Here is a 24,523-nt window from a genome sequence, read left to right as displayed (position 1 = left end):
GGGAGATATATAATCAAAGCTTCAACATCGATTTTTTAGGGTGGGTCTCATAGCGTCGACTGTATATATGGAGCACTTCAAACGGGTACAGTTTCTTAACTGGGCCATGCTAATATCGATTGAAACTATCGAATTGAAAACACTGATTAATAATCGATATTTTTAAATATATTTATCATCAAATTAAACTATCATAACCTAACCTAACCAACCAAACTTGCTGATGGTGAAAAAATCGCACGAAGGTTTACTAATCAAATCGATAGTTTCAATCGATATTAGCATAGCCCAGTTAAGAAACTGTACCCCTTCAAACCACTTTTCACCAGACTACACGTATATGTACAATCGTAAATTTATACATCTATGCCGTTCTTAAATACAAAAATCTAATTTAAATGAATTTTCCACCAGGCAGGACTACCGTTCACACCTCAAGGAGTATGTTTTATCATTGACTAATATACCCAGGGCTACAGATATACAATATACCTACAGGTATATCTAGTCCATGGTTTTATCTATGACGATTCCTAGTTTATTTGGTTTTAAGAGTTCTCATCGCTTGGTATTATATTATTCTGTAATCTGTACTAAAAAGTATTTGGAAATAAAGTGATTCGGAATGATGAATGATGATAATCCCAACAGTTTATGATTTGTTAGCTATGCAGTTGCATGGTTTAACTAGAAGCCATCCAACAAAAAAAAAAATACATTGATGATGTAACTAACCTAACGACCTAACGGTTGTTTCGTTTTGTTGTTGTTATGCCAAAAAATGTAAAAGAAACGTGTTGCTAGTTGAGGTTATAGTACTTATTGTAAGTAAAAATGTATTTAAATATTTTATTATTTCATGAAAAATTTGTTATTTTATCGAATAATATGTCTAAACTATTCACTAAATAGGAAATATAACAATAATAAATCTACTGATAAACTGAACAAGTAAAATTTATAAAAATTGCTACATCAGCTAGGCTAGGCCTTAACTAAGAAAATAATATTGTTGGAGAAAATGGTTTTGAGCTAAGTTTGCTTGAAAATATGAATAATTCGTAATTTTGAGATTACACTATCACCACAACTAAAGATTTAAACCAGCCTCTGAAAATGATAGTTTGCGTCAATGATGTTGTTGTACCTGGAGATGTGGTAGGAGGTATTACTGGTTTAGATGATAAATCAAGAGTTATATTAGGACCCGGACTTAGAAGATGTGCTGAACAAGTAATTGTTTGCAAGAGTGGATTATTGAAGAAGATTAACCAGACATTCTATGTTGATTCTCACCAAAAGCGATACATTCCAGTTCGAGGAGAAGCAGTTGTAGGAATTGTATCAAGCAAAGCAGGTGACTTTTTCAAAGTTGACATAGGAGGCAGTGAACAGGCTTCGCTACACTATTTGGCTTTTGAAGGCGCTACCAAGAAAAATCGACCTAACTTAAATGTTGGAGACACTCTGTATGCAACTGTTCTTAGTGCAAGTAAGGACATGGAACCAGAGTTAGTGTGTATAGATTCTACTGGCAAGAAAGGTAAAATGGGAGTCATAGATCCAGATGGATTTCTGTTTACATGTAGTCTTAATCTAATAAGAAAAATTCTTAATCCTAAATGTCTTTTGTTGAAGTATCTGGGGAAAGAAGTTGCATATGAAATTGCTATTGGTATGAACGGCAAAGTATGGGTAAAAGCTAAAAATGTGAAGACAACTATTGCTATTGCAAGTGCGGTTCTAGCTGCAGAACATGCTCCTTATGATGAAATTGTTTCTAACACAAACGATATTTTGAATAAACTTCTTTTGTAATGTAGGTAACTATTCTTAACGAAGATACAGTATTGAAAATGAAGTTGCGATAAATTTGAATATTTTTTTTTACTTGAAGAAGAAACATTATAATTTGTATAAATACACTTCATTTGTGAAAATGTAACTTATTGTTTATTTCATTGACCTTATTCTAGAATTAGGAGTTGGTTTATGAATTATCATTTTCCTGTAAGTAAGGCATTTGATACGCTAAGTTAAAAGAACTGTTTTTCAAAATCTAACTTACTTGGGTGAACCAATAGAGCCTAGAATAATTTTATGTCTAAGTTGGGGAATAGTGCTTTTAACATTGTATCTTATATTTTGTAAGTCAAGGCCTAAAGAGCTGACCTCTTTCTTTGTGGAGATTTCTTGCACCACAGTTTACTAATTGTGTTCATAATTTCCGTGTGAAACTCAGAAATTACATAATCTTTTGCAATAAAGTCAATGGGAAGAGTCCACTCTTAAAATGTAAGCCTATATTACATCTGGCCTACTTTGCATGTAATAAAAACTAAATTAGCAATGTGCTATTGGTGTAAGTATAATTAACTGATTCCAGTCCACGCATTTAAAACGGATGAAAGTAAAACATATTTGGGACACAGAGAGCGCAGTTTTTAGTCTTGAGATGTTCTCTCACGAAGGTTGGTCACGACTCCTCTGTTGTTCAGATTTCACTCAGCCGACAAACATATGAATCAACTTTTGTAGTAAATTTGTATATCAAGGGAATGATATTGCCCTTTTATTCAGATAAACAAAGGTGAGAAGGCATGTAGAGGCCTCACAACCCTAAAAGAAAGTTTTAGAAACTACAAGATAAATTGCAACCCATAGAACATTGACTAAGACATTGGCTAACCATGGTTCATAACAGTGGCGGATCACACATTAGGCCTAGGCACAATTAGGGGCAGCAGGTCTCAGGGGGACGCAGACAGAAAAAAATGTTGTAAAAATAGTTAGAAAAAGCATAAAAACTAACAAATTTAAATCCAGTTTATTAAAATTTCCTGGGGGAGGACATCCAGACCCCCTCCCCCCCCCCACGGTAGATCTTGCCACCCCAGTTAAAAGTCTGAAATTACGTCCATAGGGGAGGGGGGTCAAGTTAACATGTGTTTAGGTTACAGTGTGCTGAGGTCATAATCCGCCACTGGTTCATATTCATACCGCTTAAGACTGTTCTCTCTGGTTTCAGAGCTACTTTTAAAGGAGGTAGTTTGGTACGAACTAGTACTAAATGATTATCACCTAGCTTCCCAGGTCAAACATGGGAAACAGCTGAAAGGTGTTAATAATTTAATTTAGTAATGTTAATGAAATCAATGACCAGTAATTCCTACAATACATAACCAACAAAATATTAAATAAAAGCCAAACGAATGATAGAGAGTATATAATTTTATTCTATCATCAGTATATACATCAGTCTAATTTAATGTTTGATTTCCATATGGTTCCAATCTAAATATTTTATTGAAATTCCAATTTGTACAACATTTGTATAACATTGTTTATTTCTTCTTTTTGAAAATCCATAACTATTTCTGCGAGAATGTGATTTGCAAACCTGAAAAAAACGTGATAATTAGTTATTGTTGTTCCTATTGTTGGGAACAATTTTCACCTTGAAGATTTAACACAATAAATGACCAACTACCGTACCTGTCAACAATTGTTAGGGCTCTTCCGTCTTTATAGTGCGGTTGTGTTTGCCGATATTCATTCATCTTTTTATGAAATTCTTCGGCTTCTACTTTTTCTTGTGCATCTATCGTTAATGTTGTTTTGGTATCTTCGATCTCACTGTTGACGACAGCTGCAACAACATGAAAAGTTAGCAGTCAACCTGTTGTGTAACTAATGTAAAACTTATTATCAATTACACTAAACAACACTTGTCTACTAACCTAATGGGTCAGCAGCAGGAGTGCTGGGTGTAGGACGGTCATCTTCTCTAAGGCAGATGAGCTGAACATTTTTGGGCTCTGCTTTGGCACTAGGGAGTAAAATACAAAGTAAATTGTAAAATGTAAATAGATACATTTAAAACGTAAAGCGTATGATATTAGCCTAGTAGCACCTAAGAGGTTAAGTTTTAGATTTTAATAATTACTAACTTGAACCAACACTACAAGGGTAGTTTTTTAAGTGAGGGACGAGAAAATGTTTATTTTGGTAGGAATTGTGTTTTTGGTGGGTGCCTAGACTTATCACAGAAGATCACAAAGGAAAAAGTGTTTTCACGACCATTTTTACACTCCATAACCCATTTCCACATGTTTCCCTCACTTATTGCATCAGGGCCAAAACCTTCAGTGATTTGGTGATGAATGTTTTCAGATAAGTTTCTTGTGGTGAAAAACATATCAATGACCTTATACCACAAGCTGCAGGAGATTCAATAATCTAAAAATTTCAAAAACAGCAAAGCATACACGTTAGCTACAGAGCTGCAAATGATGTCATTCTGTTCACAATGAAGCCAGGAAGGGGTGAGGAGCCTCTTTGCAGCGTACACGCAAACTACAGAGCTATACGCAAAAACGGCCCTTGCTTAAAAAACTACCCTCGTAGAGTGTTAAAGATCTGAAAATGGATTTTTCAATGGTTGGATGTTAGGTACTCAACCGTTGAGGATCCTGAAATATAAAATCATGCAAAAATGTTATTTGCTTTTGTAACTCCTGACAATGAATTATGTGCATTTTAAAATCATCCACACTTCTGCTGATGAACGGTGACATGCTCAAAGCATGATGTGATGCATGTACAGCATGATGAATAGTCAATATTATGACATCATAAGTCAGCAAGTAATATTAATAATTTAACTTCTTTTGTTTAGATCTCAGATGTTTGATATTTAACTGTAACATATGTCTACTAACCCACAGAGAAGTAAGATACAGAGAACACACTTAAGTTGTGTCTAGTGCTGGTGTTGGTGTCTCGGGCGAAGTTCCATACCGCCCCCCTCGCCAGCATGTACTACAACGCTCGCAGTGGGGGAAGAACCTGAGCGCTGTGCGATAGGAATTTCTGCACAGTGCTCGCCGTTTGTGCTCTTCCTTGCTAGTCACAAATGCATTTTCACCTCAACATACCAGAGATAAAAGCACACGGTTCCATAAGCTTATTTCCTCTAGATCTTACTTCTCAGTAACTAACCTTAGAGGACGCGCAGATTCACATTTTGTCTTTTCTTCTTTTGGAAATTTCTGAAAAAAATAGTTGCTTACAGTTTGTTTATGTCATATGGAGGACAGTTGTGGCATTTTAAATAATTCATTACAAAGAAATTTGAATAGATGTCTTGTTGAATACAGCTCTACTGCATTCTGTCTGTGTTCTACCGAATGTTTGTGTCTGTAGGCCAACATTACAAAAAATTGCTGAATTTCGAGCACAGCATGTGTAAAAAGCCTTTTTTCTGAAATTTATAAGCGTTGAATCTGAAAAAATTAATGATACCCTTTTGGAACTGTATTTTAGGTTGACGAGCATATACTTTGCTCAGACTAAAATTAAAGAGTGATGATCTAGATCAGTCTTGATATCTATGATTACTCCTTAGAAGAAAATACTCTTCCAATGGTGTAAAAACCCACATAAAGTCATATGTAGCCTAAAAGTTCCATTGTAATATCTAGGTGATATGTAGTTGATTGTGGTGGCTAAAACATTGTTCATAAAGAATGTCATTTAAAAAATTGTTAAAAAAACGAACTACTGTAAGTTAAACTTTTAAAAGCTATTTTGATATACCTGACTCTCAACATTAGCTGGTAAAGGAACAATGTTTCCGTTTATTTTCTTGAGAACTTCAAATGCACTATCATCCAGACATAACTCTTCGTCTTCTATTGGCTGAGCAACAATTTAAAATGAATAAAAAGTGATGATATAACAAAACTACAATGAAATCACTATCAGGTTAAAAGGCATTTAGTTTTGGCCCCCTTCAATGTAGGAACACCAAAAAAACTTAATAGCAAAAGTAAATTTCCGGCATTGGAATAATACGAGTATCATCAAGATGTATTTTATCGTACCATTAAATTCTATGAACATGTACAGTAAAAAATCAGATAATTTTGTTAGTTGTAATAATTACTGCAAGCTATGTAAAAATTAGCATTTTGAGATTTTGGGTCGATCAACATAGGCTTAAAACAAATAACAAAACATACGGTTTTCCTATTTATCTGTTTATTTTTAAAATACAGACATGTGGCTTGAGGACAAAGTTGTTTGTCAAGCAATCAATGGTCTCTCGTTGAGATAACTATATTTCCGCCAGTAGTGAGTAATGTTTACCTCGTCATTGATGATATCCATCATCGTAGTGACGTTGTCCTCCGTCACTGCCATCGTGGCTCTTCTGTGAGGCACCTCCTTGGCCGCGGCATTCTACAACAACACCTAGTCAAGAAAAAACTAATCCCCGGAAAACATATTTTTTTATCATTGTTATAACATATCCTTCGTTCTTTAAAATATCCTGGAACTACGGTCCTTTGGTCTCTTTGTCTAGTGGTAACCGACATAAATAAACTTTGAATCTATGTAATATATATATATAAAGTTATATGTTCGTACGTTTGTCCTTGCTTTGCCAATTCATCCTAAAAATTCAGTGAACATTTCAGAGATTGTTCTATAACCAATGGTAGGGTAGAAACTAGAAAGAGCTATTCTTTACAGTAATATTTTAAGAAATCAGAAAGCACCAAATACTTCTCTTTTTTAAGTACACACCTCATTATGAAGCACATGTAAAGCTAATAGTTATTAATAAACACTTATGTTAACAATTTCTAGTAAGATCTATTCAATTTTCACACATCAAGCAAAAAGGTAAGAGTTTTTTTTAGAATAAGCATTTAAGGAGCAAATAAAAAAAATGAAATATGTTTTACCATTATTTATGGAACAAAACTCTATCTTTTTGATTGAATAGCAAACCATCATCTGTGTACACAATCTAAAAATTAGCAAACTTATACAAACAGGTTTGGTTATGCTGAATGTCCATTTAAGTAAAAAATAAATCATATAAACTCTATACAATCCAACCAACTATCTACTGTTTCAACTAAAATAATGAGTTTGATTTACTTTCTAAATCTAGCTACAGTACTCCATTGAAAATTTTTCAAAAATAAAATCTACAGTCACAAAATGATTGTAGTATTGCAAAAAAAAAATAAAAGTTAAAAAAGTAACCTTGTTTAGTTCTACATAAGAATGTGGCATCTATCAACAGTTTTTAGTGCTACCAAATGTAACCTAAAGAAACTCTTCTATTACTTTTTACTATGATACAATTAAGGACTTTTTTTATGGATTGGTTAACCTCTTACTGATGAAAAATAGATGAAAATGCACAAATAAACAATACAAAATCCTTAAAACCCCTGGTGTAAAGCCATATTTACAAAAATTATGGTACAATGCAGGGCCGGATCTACAAAATATGGGCCCCCCTGCAAAAATCCTCCAAGGGCCCTTAGAGCTGGCATCAATAGCAGGGAGGCCTTATTTGCGGGAGGGGGGGGGGAATGTTTAAAATGTATGTAGCTGAAACTGAATTTTAACGCTATTTTAAAGATAAAATATTGATCCTGTTTGTAAAAAAACATTTTCGTTAAAATGCGGATTTTGTAAAATTATGTACTAAAAAAAAAACAGCAAACTTCAAATAAAGCTTTTTTATTCTTATGTCAATAGGATTTCTTAGCCTTTCAAATAGGTTTACAAATTATAAAATACATATTGTACAAAAAAAGTAAAAGGTTTTACATAAACAATTTCAAGAATAAATAATAATGTATAATAATAAACAAACGACTCAATTTAAACTTAGTTTCTTTTTACACTACTCGTATATTTTCAAGATAGGTAGGCCTACATACAAATCATGGTTCCAGAGGGTGGGGCAGAGGGGCCAAAGCCCCGGGGCCCTGCCTGGGCTCTGAAGGGGGCCCAGCCTGGTCAAATGTGAATTGTGAAATATTTTCTGTACATGTAATCTGCTAAAATCAAAGATTTTAGCATGGTTTTTCAGTTCACATATTAATTTTTGAGTGGAATAAAGTTGCAACTAGGAGCAAGAGAATTAATCAAACTATTATGCGTTTTAGATATATTGTTAAATGTTTAACAAAACGGCACGGAGGCGGCTAGACACTAAATCGGGAAAATAGGGGGCCGGAGATCACCCAGCTCAGAGGCCCGTGACGGCTCTCTCTGGCCCTGAGGTCGTTAGATAACGCTACAGAGGTTATTATAAGTCCCGCCTGTACTACAGACTTATTGCTCAGCTCAACTGATAGTTGACTAAGTTGACACTACGTCCACGTCGATCGGACTGTAGTGGATCTGTGAAGCGTGCACTGCAGCTGACGAGCTGACTGGACTGAGCTGAGCATACAGACTGGACTGACTGAAAGTGACAGTAAACCACAGATTAAACTGTCTACGGCGAGGTCCCGAGTTGTTGATGAGTAAAATCAGTAGGTCTAAATTTACTCAATAATTGTAACTTTAGCTTTGATATTGACAATATTTGTCTGTCAAAACTAAACTTACCGTCCTATTCAATTATGTTTATATGCATTAAAATAATTTTAAATTATAGAGCTCTTTGGGCCCCCTAAGGGCTTGGGCCCCCCTGCATTGCGGGGTTTCGCGGTTCCTAGATCCGGCCCTGGTACAATGACAATTTTAGAAGTAGACTTACTCCATTGTCACAGACACTGCGTTGAGATTCAACATTGATCAAGTCAGCTAAGTTACTTTTGTTCAAATCAACCTTATCTGGTACAGAATCATTCTGATCAAGCTGAAATTAGTTACATTTATCCATCATTCGAATCTCTAAGTTTTAATTAAAAAATTTAGTGAGCTATCAAAGCTTTGTCGGTTTTAGAAAGACTTTTTAGTGACTGCTTTCAATTTAAACGTTACTTAATGAGGAAGTATTTTTTGTTTGCATCGTGTTCTTCACACTACATAATTTGGATTGAAACATAATCAGTAATTTATGTGATAGATTATGTGGAAATCGGATTACTCACAGTAAACTATCAAAGGTCTGTTGTCAGAGTTAATACCTGGCGAAGTTCTAATGTTTAAATAATTGCTAAACTTCACAAAATTCTCACACTGTCTAAAGCTTCGATATTTTATTTGTTACCTTGCGTCTGCACTTTCACATGAGCCTTGAAAGCTTGTTACGGTATCAAGTAAAGCAAGCGGTGAGACAGCACTTCACAGCTGTCACTCTACCACTGACTGATCCACCGATTCACCAGGATACAGTTTTGTATCTTCAATTGAAGTAAAATGACTAAACTTCCCAACACCATAGGCTACTGGTCTGAACGGTGATCTAAGACATAGTGTCACATTAAGTCACATGAACCAGTCAGAATGTGTGTCAGTAATGCTAAGATGGTGCAGACAGCTGCTTACACCAACAATGTCTGGATCATCAGCTCAAAACGCAATCACTCAGCTACCGTGTTTAGCGATTTGGAAAGAAACTAAAATTAAAATATTTTACAAACTCCATAGCTTACCTTCTTGCTGGAAGGAGGGCCAAACTTGGCGCGTGCTAGGGAGGCAGTCTTACGTCTCCAGTCTGGTCGGCGACGGTTGTACATGGACAGATCAGCCGAGGGCTTGTGTCCGACCGTGGACTTTGGTCTGACAGGTTTACGACTCACGACGGTCGTCACTCTCTGAGTGTCCGACGTGCTCATCTCCAGTAGAACCTGCTTCATGTAACTGCACGCCACCTCCAGTTCCTGTCAAATCGTACAGTAAATAAATAAATGTAGGAGCTCAATGAGTTTTATTTCACTTTTATGAAAGCAAACTAACCATTCTATCCTTATTCTAAATGTAAAAGATAAGAGTACTCCTGTGCAGCTTATTTTTATTTAACTTCCAACAGTAAAGTTTCTCACACAGTAAGGTTACTAGATCATCTAACTCTTCCTTAGCAAAAAAAAAACTTCTGGTTAGTCCACCCTTAATTTTAAAACACGGTTTCTAGGAATCTAGAGACTTTTGGTTCCATTCTCATCAAAGCAATAAAATAGAATCGTGCATATGCAAATTTATATATATTATAAACCACAATTGCAGAAGAGTACTGTGTTAAAGAACATGTAAATATTGTAGGCGTATACAGTATTTTGTCTCGGAATATGAAATCATGTACATAAAAGTAAAACAAATCACTGAATTTAAAAGAAAGTTTTAGAGCGTAAATGTTAATAATTTTTGTTTAATTATTTTTTGCCACAATAAACAGTAAGCAGGTGGTAATGTACTCTTTGTAGACCAGAAATTTGTTTACGGAAATATTGGTAAAGTGAGCTGGAGTGGGGTGAATTTAAAAACAATATTTTCTGACAAAATGGTTTTATTTCCTTTATGATCCTGTTGGATTTGAAATTGAAAAAATGATACGTAATAGGTTGAGGTTAGTTTTATATTATACTTCATGTTGCGGGACTTATATTATACATTTGATAATCTGGCCATTTCAGTATTCCAGGCCCCATAAACAAACAAATATCTAGAATCAACTGTACTGATAAAATTAGGTAGTATTACCGAGGGCAACACAAAAAGTGTCATTCGCATGATTTCTACATCTATTGTCCCAAAAAAACAATTTACGTAAACTAAACTATTGTTGATTTATCATGGTTGGATTATCATGGATGGTTGGTTTATCATGGTTGATTTACTATGGTTGGATATTATGTTAGAAGAGCATAAGCAGAGATAGTTGACTATAGTCCTCGCCACCCTAAGTTGAGGCAGACAAAGGCCGCACGGCGTGTATCTAGTGCGGCCTTTGGCTGCCTCAACTTAGGGTGGCGAGGACTATAATGTTGATATTGTTGTGTACCTGACGGAAGGGGAACCCAACTTGCCCAGTCAACTGCTCCAGGAGACTCTGTATTGTAGAGATACTCTGGAAGATGGGAACTACTTGCTGGTACTTCACTCTGGCTCCCTTACTCACATGTTTGGCGTAAACCTAACAACAGAACGTCACATTACTTGATCAAGTTATTCAAGCATGTTGATTGACAAAATTGCAGTTCTATATACTTATTAGGCTGTATTGTAAGCCTCCCAAACAATGTCTCTGGCTTATCTCTGTCAAATTTAAAAAAAATTAAAAGTTTAAACATGATAGCAAGTGGTTTTTTTTTTCAATAATAATTAGGTTCCCTGGTTCAGTCCTGAGAAATATGAACATCATTTTGAAGGTTGAAAACTGGTCGCAACTGTCCATAATTAGGATTTTTATAAATTATCCTAACTAAAGAACTGATTGACATTCAGTATCCGAGCTGTCATAACCCATTCTACACTCATTGTTAACTAAACTTCACCTTAAAAAACACAGGTAAGTTTGTGCCCCACAAATCTAATCTAGTCATGCAAAATGCCTCTTTCGTAGACAAAACAATGTTCAAATCACATACGGTAGTCACTATGTTTTTGGTGTCAGATGTATAATATAATAACTTTGAATGGAAATAACACCAATATACAACATGAACTAACATGCTTCAAAGGGTAAGCCCAGTCCAGGCACTGATTGGCACGTCCCTCACATAAATGGACATTTAGCTTATCTCATTATTTACTCTACTATTTTCCGTTCACAAAATTTAGGTGGTTTTAGGGGAAAGAATCTATCTCAACCCTTATCTTTAAAATAGTGGCTCAACAGCAGCTGGTTAAGTAACATACATTAAGCACAAAAATGGTGGGGGAACTTCCCCTCAAACTGCCTAAATTTTGTGAACAGAGTATATGTTTCGTACAAACAAGTACGTTCTACCTGGATAGCCTGGATGACACACTTGAGGGCCGCAGACAGTTTGCTGTCCAACTCCCCTGGACACTTCCCCACCACTAGCTGCTTGGCATCCTTCAACTGGAACATACAGTAATAATAATAAAATTTCCCAGCCACAGCAAACCTGCAGACTAAGCAAATTACCAAAATATATCCTTGAAATGTCGTATTCGTTTCCTATTTCAATAACATTAGTTTTACGAGTTCTTACCTAACATATTCTATAATCCTAGCACTAAATGCTACGCGGAAGGTAAAAGGTTTTTTTTGACAAAACGTGAATAGTTTAGAATTAAATAAATTTTCCAAATTTGATCAAAATTTGTTCATAAACAAGCAAACTTCAATAGACCTAGGCTACTATAGTTTACTTATTCCCCATATTATTTATTGCTACTTTACTGTAAAGACAAGATAGTCATTATTATTAAGTGGAAACACTTACTCAAACGTCTGTCACAGGGGTTTAGAAAAAAACTACAACTAGGAATTTACATAAGCTAAAGACAACCAATTACTAAAACACTCACCAGACGCTTAATCTCGTAGAGGTGGTTACGAGCGAACATGGCATCAAACTCTACACTACGTTTGATAGCTCGGTCAACATCCTCGTCCTCGTAGTTTGTCGAGCGGGAGGAGACGGAGGAGAGCAGTAGTGATGTCATCCGTCCGACAGTTGCCACCAAGTCTTGTAGTCGCTTGGTCAACACTCCTCCCAGCTGACAAAACAGACAAATTAATCAACAATGGTGTTGTTGTCGATTGTTGTTTCATGTGAATTCCTAATTTATGTGTAATTAATGTTTATGAATTCCTAACTCTCCCAGACCATAACCCCTAGTCCTGCTTCCCCTGATAATCCTACCATACCCATGTTACTGTCCCTTACTAAATATAAACAGTTAATTTTTAAAAATCGTTCCCTTGTTTTAATGTTTTAATAAAGTGTATCTTAAATTAAAAGAAAAACGATGCATGGAAAGGATAAACATAGCAAAGTTAAGATGACAGACTTCAGATGAAAAATACATTATGAATGTACCATGGAAAAAACGGGTATAACTAATACAATTTTACACACAAAGTAAGAGTCTGGATCCATGGTGAACATAAAGCATTGTCTTAGCAAATACCTTGGAGAGAAATCATTCACCTGATAAGCGTGGCCGATGCTATCGCTGACACTAATGCTGGCTCCTAATGGAAGTGCTGTCATCCCCTTAAAATTTTCTTGAATTTCATCCTCCACCTTTGGCATTTCTTGAAAACGTTCAGGCTACAAAAACCCAACCATTAAAATGAATCAAAATTCACAACATACTGCATAAAATTAGGGTTTAAAATAGGCTACTTTTGCTACAATAGAATCTAGTTAAAAATAGGATTGTGGAGCCCTTACTGGCTAATCTGATGTTCTTTTAAATTCATTCAACATCTTAGAAAACTAAATTTTTAGCACTTAATTGGTGACTCAGCTAAAAGCTTTTACAGAAAAAAACATTCTTAGGTAAATATTTTAGGGCAATTAATGGTGGCTGGTACAAATTAGTCTACACCCAAAGGTGGCGTGACTTTATTTGGAACTTAAATAAAACACAAATATTACCTGTATACTTGTTGAGATAGGCCTAACTAAAAGTTCAATTATCTGCTTAATAAGTGAATTAGGCGTTTCAACGTATACCAATCATAGATTAACGCATGATCATTTTTTACATATCTTGAGTATTATTTAATGTACAAACAAAATATAAGTACAGTAGCATCTTTTCCAAATAACTTTTTACGATGAATAAATATAAAGTTCAAAGTGTTTAAAAAGATATATTTACTAAAACTGTTATTGTTATTAACAGACAAATGTGTCATCACAGAGGTTATTCAGTAAAGGCTACACACAGCCATTTCCAACCTTGTACTCGACGTGAGGGTGGGCGAGATCATGTTTTGGGCTGATAGTTCCTCTACCGAATTGGTAACTGTCATTATCTTCAGAATATGCAGTTGATTCAGAAGTTTTCCATCTTAAAAAGTGTTGCCATCTCTGTTCATCTAGCTTCTTGAGTCTTGCTCTTCTGACTTGTTTCACGGCTGCTTGCAGTTCTGATTCTGTTACATACTAAAAATATGTGGTCGCATTAATGAAGATCAAAAGTGACCTAATTTTGACAGTAAATCCTCTGGAAACATTTTTGAGTTTTTGGTCTTCTAGATCCCCGTTGGAGATATTTCCATTTAAACGGTTTGGACCTCAATCGCATCAAATTAGTCCATACTTTGCTCCGTACTATGAAACTAAGCAGCAGAAGTAGTGAAGTACCAAAATAATGAAATTAAGTTTCACAGGACTTTTAACCCTTCCCGTACGGGCGAAATTGTGACATAGAACGGAAAGAAATTATAGGAAAAAATAAAAATTAATTTTCCTTATTTGTGTTTTGTTGTACAAGTATACATAAACACAATAGAACACTTCACACTGTCAAAATAATTTTTTACTTGTTTTTAACTATGCGGATATATCCGCTACCCGTCCCGAATGAGTAGAAAAGTAGCGGATAACTTATATCCGCCACCTGTCTTTGAAGATATAGACCATGACAACGTTAGGCAATAAATAAATAACAATATGTAAACAATGAATACAGACAACGTAGTATTGAACGCGAAACGTCGAGGGGGGAGCGTAGGAGAGGTAGAGGCTGCGCGGGAGAGAGGGGGGAGTGCGGGAGAGAGAGCAGCCATGTAGAGAGCAGGAAAGTGGCGCCTTGGTACCGCGAAACATCTGGTTACTGCTCAAGCACCTGCCAGTCTGTCTGAAGAGAAGGCGGATATAACCGCTTCCCGTCCGGAACATCAAAAACCATAAGCGGATATATCCGCCACCGCTATATCCGCGTCCTTTATCGCCAAAGACTTAGGTGGATATATCCGTCACCCGTCCGGGAAGTGTTAAAACACTTTGTATATGTGGCTATTTGAAAAAAATTGACAATAAATTGTGTTTTTTAAAAGTATATTTTTTTACTTTCTCCCCCTATAGGGCCTACATAGTAGGCTATATAGAGAAAGTATTGTTTTTGTCAGAATTTTCAAGTTTGAGTGGATATATTTGTTTTTGGATCACATTTTCCCCCTATACATAGTATTTGGAGGAAGTATTGGTTTCGTCAAAATTTCCAACTTAGAGTTTGGAGTGGATATATCCGCTTTGGGTACCCCTGAACCCAAAAAAGTAGTTTTCGAAGTGATGTTTGTATGTGTGTGTAGATGTGTACAGTGCTACAGATGACACCTGTGGTCCGATTTTGATGAAATTTGGTACGTAGGTACTCATCCATTATATCTCCAGGCATTTTTTTTTTTCATATTAACTTAGCTTTGACTATTAATACAACTTCAGTATCCAATAGTCAATGATATTATCCTAACCAGTCTAGGAAATATTTACAGTATGATTCTTATCAGTTGTATATAATTAGGCCTAAGTAACTTTAATCCTTAGTTTTAAAAGATCTGTTTCTCTATTTTATAAAGGCTATATTAGACTAATTCCCTACGAAATTAAGCGCTAGATTGAAAGTTTTGTTGTTTGTTCCTCAAATTGCTGTTTTAAGTTAAGTAGGTAGGCGTAGTTATTGTTTTCTTAGCGTGCATCAAATATTTAGTTTTTGGCTGTAAATTAATGGTTTAATTTACTAAACATAAATGAAACGTTAACAGATGATAACTTATCTTGATGTCTAACTTACATTGAAAAACAATTCAGAAACAATATAATTGAACTGATTAGCCCTAGGGCCTAGATCGAAACCAATATAGAGGGTACACTTCCATATCTGTTGGCACAAACAACCGAATGAAAATATCGATCGATATAACGATATATCGAATTAAACAATCGAATAATCAATATTACTCATTCGGTTGTTTGTACCAACAGATATGGAAGTGTACCCGAAATTAATAAGTCAATCAATGATTTATACTAAGTCTCAGTTAGGGTAGTAATGATAAAGGCTTAACTTAAACTTAGGCCTAATAGCCTACCTTGAATTCAAAATCCTTAGACCTAAAGTCGGTCGTTGTATCCGCCTTGACCTTTCCAAAATTGTTAACCTTTGAGACTTCGGGCCTAAAATTATTCACTGACGGTTTTCCAATATTGGTACTACTAGTAACTTTATTAGCAAGTTGTTCTTTGTAATGATTATTACTTTTAGACGACCTTTGCATGGAATGACTTAATCTTCCAACAAAACAACTTTAAAAGCTATGCATAGGCCCTAAGTAGTATATTATTTCCTCTGACAACTATTACAAATACCGTAGGTACTGAAATTTTTTACACTTGCTTCTAAAATATGTGAATAAATCTATGCCATCAATACTTTGCACTTTGAAGAAGAATCCCGGCAAGACAACCATTCATTGGGCATTCAACGATTCGACCTATTCAACAATCACCTTGTTTTGTTATTTTGAATTTGACTTGACACTTGGTTTGTTTGTTTGTTTACACTTCAGACATAACAACCAGCCATTCGTTAAAAAATGATGAAGTGAAGTAAAGTGATCATAGGATTGAACAGAACATCAGCAGATTCAATTCAATCTGTAGTTTGTTTGAATCAAATCCGCGCGAGTAGAGTAGAGTAGAGTGAACTTAACACTCTTGGGGAACGCTACACCATAGATTAAAACATACTCCTCTTAAAAACAAAAATAAAATAATAATACAAATGACTAAACATAATTGATGCTTTTAGAATCCATTTATCAATCAAATTCTTTTAGTTTAAGATCAATGCGGTAGTCAAAAGTGGTGTACCCCAAGGATCGGTTCTGGGTCCTTTTCTGTTCCTTGTTTTAATAATGACCTTCCTGTAAATATTATTTGTAACAAAGTCACCTATTTGCTTATGACACTACCTTATTCTGTTCAGAATATTGCTGAGCTCTGTAACAACATTATGTCTGATATGATGGCAGATGGCACAATCTGGTTTGAAGCTAATGGCTTCCTTTTGAACACCGATAAAACAATAAAACCCAACAAATATGTTTTTCCTTGTGCCAGTTTCATGTTCAATCTGATGTAGATGTAGATTCTGTCGTTAAGCTCTTAGGTATTACTGCTGGTTGAAACCAAACTTACCTGGGAATCCTGGTATTCTCACATACAGAATATTTGTACTAGACTATCCAGAGTGATTTCTTTTTTGTGGCATTTAAAGAAGCTGATCCCTAAAGTCTACCTGAAAATGTGTATTATGCTTGTTTAATGGAATAATTTCATATGGCATTCGTCTGTGGGGGAATGGCCCCAGGTATTGATAAAGTCTTGCGCTTACAAAAAAAGGTGATGCGCATAATCACAAACTCCAGCTTTTTAAGCACACTGTTACTGTAAACCACTCTTTGTCAGCGAAGATATCTTGACAGTGATTATCCAGTATATTTATGTTTGCCTATTGCATGTTAAATCCCTACTTCTCAATAAAGGAATTCCTGGAAGGTAGTTTGCGGATGAGCTGAATTAGTAACATGACCGCCATGAGTACTAAAGTATGTTTTTTTACATATTTTAAAATTTGTGAGTCCTGTGTGAGTCTTAGGCTGCAGCCACACGGGCGTTTTTTTTTCACGCACAAACGCAGCGTGAAAACACGCGAAAAATTAGAGTAGCATTGAAACAAATGGACGCCCGCTACTGCGGGAAAACACACTGCGTGTGGCATACCTCATTACATTTAATGCTGCTCATATTTCTCGCGGTTTTTCACGATGCGTTCTTGCGTGAAAAAACGCCCGTGTGGCCGTAGCCTTATACATATGTGCGGGAATTAAAATAAGTTTGTTTTTACGCTGACACAGCCTATTAATTCCCATCATAAGATATGGGTCAATGGCCAAAGAGATGGTAATAAGGTAATAATTAAGCAACATCTGCATGAGTATCCACTCAGAAGTAGTGTGCATGGTTAATTGAACTAGAAGCATGTCCTCACTCGATCAGTCTAATGTCCGTTTGAGTAAATCACAATCCCCAGCATCGCACTATGTATATAGTCGAGTAAATCCGTACAAGAACCCTAAAAAAATTGCTTTAAATTGTTTTATTGGTTATTTTGACTTAAAAGTCTAATGAAATCGGAGTCTCGGAAGTCCAAAATTCAAGATGGCGTCCAATTCCAATATTTTGGTCAAATGTGTCCGTTAGCACAATAACTCATGCAAAAATTATTCGATTTCGATGAAATTTGGTACAAACGTGTACACCTATATTTTATTTTAACGAGTTTGCGAACCAGAATGATCGGATCGTGGGAACAGGGGTTTATGGGGTAAAAATTGGTTTTCCCATTTTTTACCCTAAAAACATAAAATTTTTCAATTTATTTCAAAACCATTTTAGGGCTAATAAACCAAACAATTTAATTAGTACATTGAAGCGTTGTCATGCGCCAAATATAGTTACGGAGTTTCTATTTCATAATAAAGTACAAACTCATAAACTAATATTATTAGTAGATCAGTGATCGCCCAATGTAAATCTAATTGTAACTTGTAGTTTGATATGAAATGGACCCTAAGATTATGGTTTCCAGAATAATCAGCTCCACTGTACTGTATGATTATGTACCAAAAGACCCTATGAGTATGTTTAATTATTGATTATACATTTCCCTATGATGGAAGATATGTACACAATCAATTTTGTTAATAATCAATGATCGTGGCTTGCATAAATAGGACAAAACATTAACATATCCACGCAGTTGCATGGTTTTATATAAAACTTGGTAACTCTATAAGAAAAATATGACAAAGCCGCCCGCCACTTTACTTCTTCTTAATCTCTTTATTATTACTCGGTTCCATTCCATTCCATTTTTCATTCGCCATATTGTCTAGTTTGAGAAAAGTAGCAAGGTGTTGTTAAACTTTATATCTTGGGAATAAAACTCCAAATTTAGTGCAATACTTTTTCTAATTGATACAAATAAGATATGTAGGAAGTCATTCCTCTTGTCCTCTTTTCAAGTAGTGTTTTAGATCGTTTTTCGTAGGCCTAATTTAGTTTCGGTTCGGTGGTGAAGAAAAACATGTCCAACATACAACTGGATAAAGATGCCTTTTTTAGGCGAATGAAAAGATTATATGCTGGATGGAACAGTGTAAGTAACTTATATCACACCATACTTGCATCAGTATTATCTTGTTTTAGGTGTCAAAGTGAAATACAATTTTTATTCCTAGGTTAGGTTTACGGAACCAAGATGACCAATGAAGCTAAACTAGTCAAGTGGTTATTGTTTGTATTAATCGATTTATTGCTTTTAAGATACTGTTCCTAGCCTATGTGTCATTGAAGAATTAGGTGCCGTGTAGTTACGGCACACACCGCTGCAGGCATCTTAGGCTATTTGCCGTAGGCTACTAGCAGATGCTGCAGCGGGTGAGTGCTGTAACTACACGGCACTCCTAGTGGTGTGCGCCGGAACATAATGCTAATCTTCAGCACTGCTGAAAGTCATAGACGTTATTTTTGTTAATGACTTTAACTTATGTATCCAGATGACCAATAAAATGTATTAACGGTATTTGTTATTATCATAGAGAATCAGTATGTGTTAGCCTTTTTACTTTATTATTCCAGGAATGCGCTGCGCCGCAAGTCCCGATGAATTTAACAACTTTATTTCATCAGGCTCAGACATAGTTACCAGTAGGCCTATCCCTGATGCTCCCTCTGACCCTTTGAACATTTTGAAAGGTCGGATGCCGGAGTTCCAGCTCGACCTTAGTAAGACTGCATGGAGTAAAGTGAATGTAAAAAAGGTCCGGAAGATTATAAGTGGGCTTAAGAGCACCGTGAGCCGCGACTTCTATGGGTGGTCTACCAAGCTCCTTAAGGAAGTAGCGGATGTCATAAATGCACCCCTCACCCTAGCTATCAATGACAGCTTTCAGCAGGGTTTTTTCCCCGCACTCATGGAGATCGCACGGACAGTGCCTATATACCAATAGGGAGACCCCAACGTTCTGGCTAGCTATAGGCCTATCTCTTTGGTACCTGTCCTCGGCAAGGTTCTCGAGATAGTAGGAAAGGAATTAACCTGCAATTACTTTGAGTCAAACAACCTTTTTAGTAGCTCGCAGCACGGTTTTCAGAGGAGCAGGTCCACTACTGGAGCAGTTTCAGTCATTGCTGATGAAATCGCAAACGCTTTTGAAGACAGCGTTCGTCTGTGTTCCTCATGGAATCCTTGTTGATAAGCTTTTTGCTTTTGGTGTCAGAGGTAAAGTTCTCTCCATGCTCAGTAGCTACTTAAGTGACAGAAGACAAGTGGTTGACTTAAAGGGTGCAAAATCCGCAGAAAGGGAGGTTCTACAGAGTCCCTCAGGCCTCAGTTCTCGGGCCACTTCTCTTCCTGATTGCCATTAATTACCTTGGGTGGTATGGAAATCTTGTGCTCTTTGCTGACGATACTACCTTATACCAGAGGGAAAACACCACTCCTTGCAGCAGAACTAGCGAAAAATAATCTGAAAGATGTGGAGCTGTGGTTCCGGGCAAACAAACTGCAGCTAAATGAGACCAAGACAAACTGAATGACTTGCACTCTGTCACGCACCTCAAACAACATCGGTGGGAGTGTTAAACTATTGGGTTTCTACCTTGACTCAACACTGGACTGGAGCAATCATGTCAAACATGTCTGCACTAAGCTGGCTCATGTCATATTTATACTGATGAGATTGAAGAAGTGTGTTACAAGTTCCTACCTGGTTATGGTGTACTGTGCTATGTTTCATTGTCATATCTCTTATGGGATACATCTCTGGGGACACGCTGCTGGTGCAGCCAGAGTTTTGAATCTCCAGAAGAAAGCTGTGTGCATTATAACAAGCAACCATCCCCATGAGCATAGCAAACCCATCTTCAAAAACCTGGGCATCTTAACCATCTATAGCCACTACTTATGGGCATGCATGCAGGAAATCAAGAACAATGAACTGGGCCTGGTGGCCAGGGCTGACATTCAACACTACAATACAAGAGGCTGAAATCAACTCGATGTACCTCACACTCGCCTCAGTAGAAATCTAGACTCATACCCTGGAAGCGTCATCCGTTTCTTCAACAAACTCCCAGCTGCCACTAAGACCCTCGCCAGCAGATCAAGTTTAAAACCACCACAGGAAATATCTTCTGTAAAAATCCCTACTTCACAATAAAGGAATTCCTGGAAGGTAGTTTGGATGAGCTGAATTAGTAACATAGCGACCGCCATGAGTACTGAAGTATGTTTTTTTTAAATTTGTGAGTTTTATACATATGTGCGGGAATTGAAATAAGTAGTTTTTACGCTGACACAGCCTATTCCCATCATACGATGGGTCAACGGTCAAGAAGATGGTAATAAGGTAATAGGCCGATGACTTTGTGAAATGTCTGTTTCTCTTTCAACCTTTTTATTTAGGCTAAGCCTATTTAGCATATATTCTAGCCTAACACAGCTAGCCTACAGTCAGTACATCCTTAATAGCATGGTATCACACAAGGAAAGCTTAGCGAAAATTGCTTGACGGGAGGATCAATCACTCATACCAGACACATCATGGCCATCTCCTTTACCTCTGGATGCCGTTTTGCCTGGACTATAGCGCTACCATTTCGTAATAACTAGACACAGTCTCCCTGCCAGAGGGTCAACGACGAAAGAAAATACAAATACTTGCCTACTATACCACCAGCAATCTCTAAAAAACACTTCTGGCTGAAGTGCGCAAGCTGGACGTAAGCTTAAGGACTTTCAAAGACACACTGAGGAACTATTAGTTGCGCAGACCTCTGTATTTGTTAACTGAGCTAAGCATAGGGATCACACCACTTTTTGGTAACCCGCCGCCATCATAAGTAGTTTTTATTATTTAATTTAGGTGTAGGCCTAGTTTTAAATTCAACACAATCTTGTCCGACTTTGTCGGTCACCGATGCAGTACCTATTGAAGTAGGCTAATATTAGGCCTAGGCCTTTTCCCAATTGAAAATGTCCATTAGAACTAGGCCCATGCCTTGAGTCTACACAAGGTCATAAGGAATGTTTTTGGTATTAAATTAAGTCCATGTTTTAAGTAGGTAACTTAGTTTGAACACACAGGCCCTAGCACAGTACAACACAATTTTGTTTTGTAACTCGATCTTAGTGTTGTGGATAACGGACCCTAAATTTGTTTATGTACGGTATCAAAACTTGAGTGTTAGTTATAGCATGGACAAAAAGAATTAAATATAGACCGTCAGCTGTACTGTGGTTACCATAGGTTGTGGCACACACCTGCAGGGAGCACTGTGTAGATACGGCGTACGCGCTACGTAAGTACACGGCGCTACAACAGCGGTATGCGCCACAACCTATGGTAACCGCAGCACGGCTGACAGTCTATATTTAAATCTTTTTGTCTAATAGGCTATGGTTATAGGCAAAAAAAATAAGTGTAATTTCTTGTCCTAGGCTTAAATAAATGTATTAAATAAACTAATCATGTTTTTAGGATGCTGACAATGGAGGTGACGGCCTGGGCAAGGCTGATGCCTTGGTGTCTGGAGTGGGGGTGGACGAGGATGTTGTTTATAGCAAATCCATTGCATTGCAGGTAAAATCTGATCCGCTAACCTTAAACGGGTTAAGTTATATGAACTCTGCAACTGCTGACAGGTATTAAAGCTATAATTATTTTTTTATTATAAAATATATTCTGTTCACGGGAGGGTCCAGAGAACAACTGGGGGGGGGGGGGGGGCTTCTAGGGGTATGGAAACCCACCAGCCAGAGGGAGGTCTGGGGGCCTCTCCCAGAAAATTTTGAATCATGAAACAAGCATTTTCAGCTAGGCTTATAGAAGGCCTATGAAGACAGTATTAATGATGCCCAGAAATTAGTTACTTCAGTTAATTCCTAATTGTTTTTTTTTGTTTTTTTTTTCAACTGGGTCTGTAACAAAAATCAAAACACCTTGGTTCCAAGGGCAAGTGTGACTCAAAAAATGGCAAAAACATAATTGATTTAAAATAGTGTTTGTTTAATTTGTGATGGTATAAAAGTATCAGCACCTGGTCTTAAAGCAATTTGTCAAGAGAAACACACACTTCAATAAGTTTTATGGGTATATTATTTAATACAGTAGGTAGGCCTAATTCGAATTCCCCTATTTACTTTATGTTTAACTAGATTTTGCATTATGAGTGTTCCAAATTATTATATAAAGGGTTAGGCCTAGTAAAAATGTCAATTTTGTGTTATACCCTACAAATAATCTATTTCCAGATAATCAAATCCAACTAGTGGCAACACCATTGATACATAATCAATAACCCTAATAATCATACCTATCAATAATCGGTAACCCTGTAAATAATCAATGGCAACACTGACTGACTGTCGGGAAACTGCAGTGGTCGGAATAGGTCAAGATTTTAGGTTGGGCTGTTTAGCTTGCGCTTGCTATTTTCCTGCAACCACTAATTTATGCTTTAGATTTTGAAATAATCGTACAATTACAATAGGTAGGCTATTCAATTATTCAGGCGAGCATTTTCAGACACAAACCTGTATTGTTAGAAATATTACTTGCCATATTTACGTTAGGTAAAGGTATTCAAATCGCAACAAGAATTCACTTCTAAACATACAAAAACATAACTTAGCATGGCGATCAAAACGAGCGATGGGAAAAGTGAGAATAAGAAGGTGACATAGGCACAGTGTCTTACACTGACAGCAAGGGATTTTAAATTCCCATTTTGATTGCTAAGCTATCCCATACCCTATACTTGAGAGAGAGAGACAGACAGATGGAGAGAGAGAGAGATAACTTTATTACATCAGCATTGAGCTTAGAAATGGTAAAATAATGTCACTAAAGTAAAGATAAAATACACATTTTTTGTAATGTCTTTGGCTTCTTTCACAAAGGCGGCATTCTTCTACATTCTTGATGTAAACCACAAGACAAAATTAACATTACAATATCCTGATTATATAATTTTTTTAGCTGTTCACCATGATTATTAAAATATAAACAATTAAATGTTAACTTTTTATTTTATTTTTAAAGTCATTTTATTTATTTATAATTTATACATTTTTTATTTTTTTACCCAAAAAATCCGTTGTTTGCAGGGGGGCGTTACGTTCTCTCAGCCCCCCCCCCCCTTCTGTATCCAGCCCTGATTCTGTAAAGTCATCGCTCAAGGATAAAATTCCCTCTCATATACATGTCGTAAATCCACCTATATCTGCATGGTTTGAGTTTGTGGCTTTCTTTTTAACTATTGATAGTTTGTCAAAGGAATGCTATGAACCTACTAGGCCTACATGGTAACTTAAATACTTCTGTTGCAAAAAAACATAGTTTCATTACTTTAAAATAGCCTAATTTATTCAATTGGGTGATAGGCCTAGGTATTCTTGTTGTTAATTGTTTGTTTTATATTTTTCATAGCTAATTCAGACTGATACAAATTTCAGACTTGGTTGCTCGGTTATGAGTTAACTGACACCATCATGGTGTTAACCAAAGACGCAATTCATTTTCTGGCCAGCAAGAAGAAAATTGAATTTTTACGCCAGGTGGAAGCAAGTAAAGATGAAAACAGTGTTCCGCCAGTGAAGCTCCATACGAGAGATAAGGTTTGTAATCCTTGTGCTTGCAGTCTGACGTAAAGGGTTTTAAAAACATAAGTTTTTAAATTAGAATATTTTACGGGGCAAGATGATT

At 36.3% G+C, this 24,523-nt stretch overlaps 3 protein-coding genes across 4 annotated transcripts in view; 2 read left to right on the top strand and 1 right to left on the bottom strand.

The window, feature by feature from the left end:
- Positions 1-782: 782 nt before the first annotated feature.
- LOC128983344 (exosome complex component RRP40-like) lies at positions 783-1,908 on the top strand. The gene has a single exon (XM_054402600.1). It carries the CDS (start codon positions 1,117-1,119, stop codon positions 1,816-1,818), a length of 702 nt encoding a protein of 233 aa, XP_054258575.1. The 5' UTR covers positions 783-1,116; the 3' UTR covers positions 1,819-1,908.
- Positions 1,909-3,232: 1,324 nt separating this feature from the next.
- On the bottom strand, positions 3,233-16,218 carry LOC128983343 (uncharacterized). Of its 2 annotated transcripts, XM_054402598.1 has the most exons (12): positions 15,782-16,218; positions 13,644-13,850; positions 12,885-13,007; positions 12,259-12,450; positions 11,711-11,806; positions 10,763-10,894; positions 9,417-9,644; positions 6,151-6,243; positions 5,002-5,051; positions 3,741-3,829; positions 3,496-3,649; positions 3,233-3,400 (listed from the first exon to the last, which is right to left on the bottom strand). In XM_054402598.1, the coding sequence occupies exons 1-12, from the start codon at positions 15,965-15,967 to the stop codon at positions 3,304-3,306; spliced, it is 1,647 nt and encodes a 548-aa protein (XP_054258573.1). In that variant the 5' UTR covers positions 15,968-16,218; the 3' UTR covers positions 3,233-3,303. The 2 variants fall into 2 exon arrangements, with proteins under 2 accessions (XP_054258573.1, XP_054258574.1); XM_054402599.1 differs by lacking the exon at positions 13,644-13,850.
- Positions 16,219-18,626: 2,408 nt separating this feature from the next.
- Positions 18,627-24,523, top strand: part of LOC128991978 (FACT complex subunit spt16) — a 31,213-nt gene continuing 25,316 nt past the window's right edge. Inside the window, exons 1-3 of the mRNA XM_054415301.1 lie at positions 18,627-18,912; positions 22,298-22,399; positions 24,274-24,435. Coding sequence (XP_054271276.1) covers positions 18,841-18,912; positions 22,298-22,399; positions 24,274-24,435 — 336 coding nt within the window. The 5' untranslated portion in view covers positions 18,627-18,840. The remainder of the gene's footprint in view (positions 18,913-22,297; positions 22,400-24,273; positions 24,436-24,523) is intronic.

This window comes from Macrosteles quadrilineatus, unplaced genomic scaffold, assembly GCF_028750875.1.
Source record: "Macrosteles quadrilineatus isolate MER2022 unplaced genomic scaffold, UCM_ALF_1.0 Scaffold_1__1_contigs__length_201487025, whole genome shotgun sequence".
NCBI classification, from domain to species: Eukaryota; Metazoa; Arthropoda; class Insecta; order Hemiptera; family Cicadellidae; genus Macrosteles; species Macrosteles quadrilineatus.
This window is presented reverse-complemented; position numbering and strand designations above follow the sequence as displayed.

Excerpts from the sequence above, each read along its gene's own strand:
- LOC128983344 (XM_054402600.1), top strand. The coding sequence starts at position 1,117 with ATGATAGTTTGCGTCAATGATGTTGTTGTACCTGGAGATGTGGTAGGA.
- LOC128983343 (XM_054402598.1), bottom strand. The coding sequence starts at position 15,967 with ATGCAAAGGTCGTCTAAAAGTAATAATCATTACAAAGAACAACTTGCT. Across the intron at positions 6,244-9,416 it reads GCCCTCCTTCCAGCAAGAAG|AATGCCGCGGCCAAGGAGGT; the intron begins GTAAGCTATGGA and ends GTGTTGTTGTAG. Across the intron at positions 5,052-6,150 it reads TGGATATCATCAATGACGAG|AAATTTCCAAAAGAAGAAAA; the intron begins GTAAACATTACT and ends TATTTTTTTCAG.